Source organism: Ictalurus furcatus, chromosome 6 (genome assembly GCF_023375685.1).
Source record: "Ictalurus furcatus strain D&B chromosome 6, Billie_1.0, whole genome shotgun sequence".
NCBI classification, from domain to species: Eukaryota; Metazoa; Chordata; class Actinopteri; order Siluriformes; family Ictaluridae; genus Ictalurus; species Ictalurus furcatus.
The window spans coordinates 211137-220053 of record NC_071260.1 but is presented as its reverse complement, the minus strand read 5'-3'; the positions used below and the strand labels follow the sequence as shown (position 1 = coordinate 220053).

The 8917-nt window shown below is 40.6% G+C and overlaps 1 protein-coding gene across 1 annotated transcript in view; it reads left to right on the top strand.

Moving 5' to 3' along the window:
* The first annotated feature begins 656 nt into the window (after positions 1-656).
* The window catches only part of znf804a (zinc finger protein 804A), a 52755-nt gene continuing 44494 nt past the window's right edge, over positions 657-8917 (top strand). The window contains exon 1 of the mRNA XM_053626097.1: positions 657-1131. Coding sequence (XP_053482072.1) covers positions 1027-1131 — 105 coding nt within the window. The 5' untranslated portion in view covers positions 657-1026. The remainder of the gene's footprint in view (positions 1132-8917) is intronic.

The following is an 8917-nucleotide window of genomic DNA, read 5'->3' as shown; positions in this document are numbered from 1 at the left end:
CGGATAAAACTGAAATTGCATTTTCTTTATTTCTTCCTTCGTCCTTTGTCTTCCCTTCATTTATTCTCCTTTCATTTTTATTTATTCATTCAGTCAGTTTTCCTTCCCTCTCTTTTATCCTTCCTTCTTATTTCATCCTTCCTTCATTCCTGCGGTCCTTCTGTTTTCACTTCCTTCCTTCTTTCCTTCTTCAGTTGTTTATTCTTCCTTTTCTTTAATTCCTTCCTTCTTTTTTGTTATTTCTGGTATTTCTCACTTATTTCATTTCCATTCTTTCTCTTTCATCCCCTTTCTCTCTTTCTCTCTCTCCTTATTCCTTTTCCTTCTCTCTCTCTCTCTCTCTCAGATGAAAACTGAAAGCCGTCTCTCTGTTTGTTTCTGTCTTTCTGGATGTCACTTCATTTATAAATAAACTGTACAGTGATGATTCTCTCATTACACTGAATGGATCAGAGAGTGACTCGAACCTGATGCTGAAGAGAGGGGGGGGGGGTAGTGTGTGTGTGTGTGTGTGTGTGTGATAGGCTGAGGGGAAACAGTGGCTGACTCAGTGGAACTGTAGAAGCAGCGCGCAATAGATTCACTCTTCACTGCAGCGCTCACTGAAACACTCTCTCTCTCTCTCTCTCTCTCTCTCTGACATCATGCCTCGAACACACACTCCTCGGGCAGCGACTGGAGCAGATGAACACACCACACACGGTCCACACGTGGCGCAGAGCCGTCACTGAGACACGGAGCAGACTCTCGCATCCGGATACCGAGGAGATAAAGGGATTAGTGTTGTCTCCCTTGGAGGAAAACAGAAGAAGGGAAGAACGACAGAAGATGCTGATCTGATGGATAATGTGCAGATGATGGAGGGATGATGGGAATCTCCCACTCTTCTACAGCACACTCGGGATTTTAACCAGACGCAGCGCAGCCAGACATCTGCAGGAACTCCACTTGTTTTAGTGTGTGTGTGTGCGTGTGTGTGCGTGTGCGTGCGTGTGTGTGTGTGTGTGTGTGTGCACATGTTCCCACATGGCGTGCTACTACATCGTGATCAGCTCCACACACCTCAGCAATGGACACTTCCGCAACATCAAAGGAGTTTTCAGAGGACCGCTGTGCAGAAACGGCAACTTGGTAAGTGTGTGTGCGTGTGTGTGTGTGTGTGTGTGCGTGCGTGTGCGCGCGCGCGAACAACATCAAAAGAACAATGTCTTAACTGACAAACAAGTTCCAACATTTTCATTAGTGGGAATTTTATATTTATATAACCTTAAAAATATTTCTCCTCATGAGATTCTAAAATTCGACTTTAATAATAATAATAATAATAATAATAATAATAATAGTAATTTCTGTTGGTTTTTGCACATGGATTTAATCTGTAATAGTTTTCAGAAATGTGAAAAATTACAAATTAGTGAAAATAAAATAAATAAATAAATAAATAAATGTGAAAAAGTGCTGAATTTTAATTGAGATTAGAAAAATATTTGAAAATAAATAACTGATATTTAACAAATATTTGGACAATATCACCCTACTACATTATTCCATATAAAATGTATGTAAAAAGAGTGAATAAATGATGGATTATCTATTTATTATAAATATAATATTTATAAACATGTAACAATATAAATACCGCATTTCATGTAACTTTGTGAAATGACAAACAATCATGAAAAACAAAATAATGAAATAAATATCATTTGCTAAATGAATTTTTAATGCTGACTTTAATAACATTATAATTTAATTACAATATTCAGCCTAATATTTTAAAGATATGTTTCATAATTTTATTTGATAAGATAAAATTATATATAGAAGATAAGAATATATTATAATATTTCAGTGAAATATGTAAATTTCAGGTTTGTAACAAATCAGAAAAACTATGTGTGTGTGCGTGTGTGTGTGTGCGCGTGTGTGTGTGTGTGTGTGTGTGTGTGTGTGTGTGTGTGTGTGTGTGTGCGCGTGTGTGTGTTGTTTATCAGTAAAAGTTTGGTTTTGAAGCCATGTGATGCCATATGTGTGGAGTTACTGCAAGAACATCAAGCAGGCACACACTCTTACACACACACACACACACATACACACACACACACACACACACACACATACACAGATTGATCAGCAGTGTGACAGATGGATGGGGATGGCTCTAATCTCTACACGTAGTCATAAGCGATGGCTCGGGGTTTAGCTCAATCGCAGCGATTACATTAGCGGGTTCGGAGTAATCCTCCTGCTCCACTCGGCCTCCGCAATAACGTTAGTGAAATCTGGGCCAACACGGCGGGGAAATAAAAAATAACCAAATGTATCGGGATGAAAAATCTCTCCAGTTAGTCTCTTATCGATCTGGCGTGTTTCCAGTAGAGCATCATGAAGCTCGGAGTTGAAATTTAATTAAAAATATAGTTTCAAATAAATGATCAGAGCTTTCCAATCTGAAATCCTCCACTCTTTCCATCTTTTCCTCCTTCTCTCACTTCTCTCTGAAAATAAAAGTCGACTGTGTTCACCAACCGAAGTCGTGTATTCGACAGACTCCGGGGATTCGGTGAAGAAATTTGAAGTGCTTCTTGTTAGTGTTTCATCTCCACCGCTGCCGGATGTCTTCACCTGAATTTTATGAAAAAACAACACGATCCGGATTTATACACCGTCTCCTGTTCACCTCCATCCTCTCAAACACGAGTCACACAAGTGACACATGAGAGTTTAGCGTTGAAGAGGAAAGTCTTGTAAATTGCTCTGTCTGTCTCTCTCTCTCTGTGTGTGTCTCTCTCTCTCTGTGTGTGTCTCTCTCTCTCTCTGTGTGTGTGTCTCTCTCTCTGTGTGTGTGTCTCTCTCTCTGTCTGTCTCTCTCTCTCACCATCTTTCAGTCGTTTGATTGCACTCTTTTTGGCAGAACAGAGCGGTTCCCTTTAGTGTGAATTAGAAATGATTGGGGATGAAATGTTGAAATGCTCGACTGAGGAGACAGCAAGAACATGACTGACTGCTGCGAGTGTGTGTGTGTGTGTGTGTTAGTTAAAGGACTGTTCATTATTGTGCTGTACAAGTTCGAGGTTAGGGTGTAACGGTACAAAACTAGTGATTAATAGCTTAATAATCAAGCAGCAAGTTGATAATGAGATGAAATCTGTAGCTGTTGCAGTCGCTGACAAATCAATAAGAAATAAAATTAAATTCCGACAGTAAACTCCAAACTACTGCAGCTGTGGAAGCCATCAGTGTGGGTATTTATTAAGAAAAACACAAAGAAAAGAAACCAAGTGGGAGGACAGATCACTAACAAAACAAAAAAATAAAATAGAGCAACTTCCTTCCTTCTTTCTCTCCTTATTGATTCTCTTTCTCTCTCATTTTCCCTCCGTCACGCTCTCGTTCTCAGATGAAAACTGAAAGCTGTCGCTCTGTTTCCAGATCATGAAGAAAGAAAAAAACTTGAGATTGAAACCGGAAGAGACAGGAATTTAAATAGGGTTAGTGATCAGTGCAACAAGACACAGGTGGAAGTGGTCAGGGAGGGATATGCTCAAGTGATGTGCTAGGGCTGATGGGTAATGTAGTTCTTGTTGGCCATTTTGTGGCTGGAACTAGCAATGACGTGACAAGCAGGTGAGGGCTACGGGCCTTGATCGAGGGCCCGACAGCGGCAGCTCGGTGGATCTGGGATTTGGGTGTGTGAATGTGTATGTGATTAAGCCCTGTGATGGATTGGCACCTCGTTCAGAGTACCCCATGGTCCCTGGGATAGGCTCCAGGTTCTCTGTAGGATAAGAGGTATAGAAAATGGATGGATGGTATAGAAGATACCATATATATATATATATATATATATATATATATACACACACACACACACACACACACACACACACAGGAAGGACCTGAATGTCCCGGTGAAGTGCCATCTGGTCCTCTCACCAGGCGCAGTGTTATTTCAGCGCAAACAGAAAGCTTCGCTCTCTACGACATTTGTTGAGTGCAGATAAGACACAGCGGACAGACGAGGAGTGCACACAACAACACGACAATAACGTGGAGTATCTGATGCTCAGCGACGGAAAGATCAATTAGTTTGGTGAAAAATAAAAACAGACATCTATATGTCTTGACTTTTAAAACAAGACAAAAATGATTTAAAAACAAAACGACTAACAAAAGATGACTAACTCTGAACATCAGCAAGCGTCCCTCTGTTCAAGTCTATCATCATTATTGTTATTGCTAACACTGCTTTCAAACTATATTTCTAGTGATTTAATGATTTCCTAATACACGGAGTGATAAAGGGAAGGAAAAAGAGATATAGAGAGATATATAGAGACAGAGAGAGAGGAAAGAGAGAGAGAGAGGTCCTGTGGTCACCCTTCTGCTCCACTCTGTGAAATCCATCTGTGCAATTAGCACTGAGTACTGTGCGGCGAGAAAATCCACCAGTTGCTACGACACACAACATGTTCTCAGAACTGCAGAGATTCATCTCATCTTATTGGTCCTCTTCAGAATATTAAACATCAACGCTAACCATCTGCCCTGCGTTATCAGGACACGTGTAATGATCTAACGAAGGTGTGATCAGTTTTAATTCATTGATGGATCTACAGCGCCCTCCATTAATACTGGAACCCTTGGTAAAGATGAGTAATGACGGCTCTGAGAAATTCTCTTAATTGTTTAACCTTTTGACCTTTTGGTCACAAAAATACTCTGCTCTCATGGATATCTAACCATTCGAACACAACACAGGTTTATCAAAAAATACCTTTGTTAAATATAAGTGTGCAACAATTACAGCTAAATGAATTATTTAAATAATTAGTGAAAGAACATTAATTAATTAATGTGCTACAGTGCAGAAAAATGGATAATTCCCACTAATATATTACCATAGCAACAATCATAATAAATTGCCTATTGATGTCCCGGTGTGAAAATGAAATATTGAATATTCTAGAGAGCAAAATGTTTAAGTGATGCAGTACATGGAATGAAATAATGCTCTCTGAAAAACCCTACAAATAATCTCTTCATGTATGTGTGTGTGTGTGTGTGTGTGTGTGTGTGTGTGTGTGTTAGCTAAATAAACATTTGTACAGAGTTTGTCTGATATACAAAATAAGGAGTCTCCAGTGTCAGCGTTGTGTAACAGTCAGATGTAAAGCTGTAACTGTAAGTTTTCAACATCTTCATCACAGAGGAGTTTACACTTCTCTACTGTTTCTCACTCACACACACACGGAGATTAATTTTCTTCTTATAAACAGAGAGAATAAAGAGAGACTGGTGAGGGAATGTGTGTTTATAGCTGCTATAACATGACAAAACACATTAAATGTAAGTATAGATGGACAGGTTATACTGTGTATGCTTGTGTGTGTGATACAAATTGCATTTGAATTTGGATAAAAAGTATTGCATCATTATTTAATAAATAAAAATTGTAATCATTGGCTACATCCTGTGGTGTATACACATCCTGTGGTATATACACTTACTGTGGTATATACACTTGCTGTGGTGTATACACATCCTGTGGTATATACACTTACTGTGGTATATACACTTGCTGTGGTGTATACACATCCTGTGGTGTATACATATCCTGAGGTGTATACACATCCTGTGGTGTATACATATCCTGAGGTGTATACACATCCTGTGGTGTATACATATCCTGAGGTGTATACACATCCTGAGGTGTATACACATCCTGTGGTGTATACATATCCTGAGGTGTATACACATCCTGTGGTGTATACATATCCTGAGGTGTATACACATCCTGTGGTGTATACATATCCTGAGGTGTATACACATCCTGTGGTGTATACATATCCTGAGGTGTATACACATCCTGTGGTGTATACACATCCTGAGGTGTATACACATCCTGTGGTGTATACATATCCTGAGGTGTATACACATCCTGTGGTGTATACATATCCTGAGGTGTATACACATCCTGAGGTGTATACACATCCTGTGGTGTATACATATCCTGAGGTGTATACACATCCTGTGGTGTATACATATCCTGAGGTGTATACACATCCTGTGGTGTATACATATCCTGAGGTGTATACACATCCTGTGGTGTATACATATCCTGAGGTGTATACACATCCTGTGGTGTATACATATCCTGAGGTGTATACACATCCTGTGGTGTATACACATCCTGTGGTGTATACATATCCTGAGGTGTATACACATCCTGTGGTGTATACACATCCTGTGGTGTATACATATCCTGAGGTGTATACACATCCTGAGGTGTATACACATCCTGTGGTATATACACTTACTGTGGTATATACACTTGCTGTGGTATATACACATCCTGTGGTGTATACATATCCTGTGGTGTATACACATCCTGTGGTATATACACATCCTGTGGTGTATACACATCCTGAGGTGTATACACATCCTGAGGTGTATACACATCCTGTGGTGTATACACATCCTGTGGTGTATACACATCCTGAGGTGTATACACATCCTGTGGTGTATACATATCCTGAGGTGTATACACATCCTGTGGTGTATACATATCCTGAGGTGTATACACATCCTGTGGTGTATACATATCCTGAGGTGTATACACATCCTGTGGTGTATACATATCCTGTGGTGTATACACATCCTGTGGTGTATACATATCCTGAGGTGTATACACATCCTGTGGTATATACACGTGCTGTGGTATATACACGTGCTGTGGTATATACACTTGTTGTGGTATATAAACGTGCTGTGGTGTATACACGTGCTGTGGTATATACACGTGCTGTGGTATATACACGTGCTGTGGTATATACACGTGTTGTGGTATATACACATCCTGACGTGCTGTGGTATATACACATGCTGTGGCGTATACACGTGCTGTGGTATATACACGTGCTGTGGTGTATACACGTGCTGTGGTGTATACACGTGCTGTGGTGTATACACATGCGGTGGTATATACACGTGCTGTGGTCTATACACGTGTTGTGGTATATACACGTGCTGTGGTGTATACACGTGCTGTGGTCTATACACGTGTTGTGGTGTATAGACGTGCTGTGGTGTATACACGTCCTGTGGTATATACTTGTGCTGTGGCGTATACACGTGCTGTGGCGTATACACGTCCTGTGGTTTATACACGTGCTGTGGTGTATACACCTGCTGTGGTGTATACACGTCCTGTGGTTTATACACGTGCTGTGGTGTATACACGTGCTGTGATGTATACACGTCCTGTGGTTTATACACGTGCTGTGGTGTATACACGTGCTGTGGTGTATACACGTGCTGTGGCGTATACACGTGCTGTGGCGTATACACGTGCTGTGGTAAATACACGTGCTGTGGTATATACACGTGCTGTGGTACATACACGTGCTGTGGTAAATACACGTGCTGTGGCGTATACACGTGCTGTGGCGTATACACGTGCTGTGGTAAATACACGTGCTGTGGTAATATACACGTGCTGTGGTATATACACGTGCTGTGGCGTATACACGTGCTGTGGCGTATACACGTGCTGTGGAATATACACGTGCTGTGGTATATACACGTGCTGTGGTGTATACACGTGCTGTGGTGTATACACGTGCTGTGGTATATACACGTGCTGTGGTGTATACACGTGCTGTGGTGTATACACGTGCTGTGGCGTATACACGTGCTGTGGTGTATACACGTGCTGTGGCGTATACACGTGCTGTGGCGTATACACGTGCTGTGGTATATACACGTGCTGTGGTGTGTTTTATTCTTTACATAAATGAGGGAAAGCAGTATTTCTGTGTCATGATGAATCCAGATGTTTCCGCTGCAGTACTATATAGCATCTACTTTCATTCTCTTTGGAAATAAGAACGCGTAAGCAGATATTATGACGTGCTGAAACCCGCAATATGGGCTTGGACAATTATCATGCTTTCAATTTATCACATTGTTAGACATTTAATTGCTATCATCAAGGGGGGTTTAATTTTCGGGAGGCAGGCAGGAGGAATAAATTGAATCAATATCTGATTACGCACTCCCGTCTCCTGCTCTGGACTCATTATGAACTCATATAAATACTTGACTGTTTGTCTTTGTGCTTGGTAAAGTCTGCATTTTCTGTCTTTCTCCACTTATTATTCTGTTCCATCACAGAGTTTTTGTTTTGTTTATGTGATAAGTGTTTTGATCCCTAATGCCTGCACTAATGTTGATTCTCACATAAATATTTGGCCTCAAACTGTCACAGAAACTTCCAGCTCCTCATTTACTCCAGCTCCTTCATGTGCTATGATTGTGCTCAAGTTTGTACTTCAGTAAAGAAGATACTAAAATGACCCGAATACAGAAAACGTCAGTTGATATCTCTGCTTTTTGGTCTTGTCGCTGTACCCTGATTTTCCTGTTGTATTGAAATCCTGCTCTAGTAAAACCCCCTGTTTGTTGTCCACATTTGGTTGTTGCTTTCTCATAGAACCAAGCCATCAGTGAGCCGAATACGCGTTTCAGGTGTTGTTAGCCTGTGCAGAGAGCACAATGTGGAGCGTTTGATGTGGACAAGCGGTGTGAGGAACACGTGTGTATATTCTCCTGTGCTGTGATGGTGTGATGGTGGAAATTCAAGTCACTAAGCAACAAAGCTATTGAGAGTTTATGCTGAGAAGAACAGATTTATGCATCAGAAAACAAGTGGAATCTTTACTGGTTTAATATCACAAGCAGATGCCATAGCTTTTCAGTGACATTGAAAAATGTGCAACACCATGTTACCTGGAGATAGTAAAATTAATGAGACGAGATTAGACCTCGTGCTGTACTGTTTTTCCGGTGTATACTGAAGATATACTCCTGCTGGAGCAGTCATGATGACTGTTTTACGCTCCAGGTTTTTTTACTC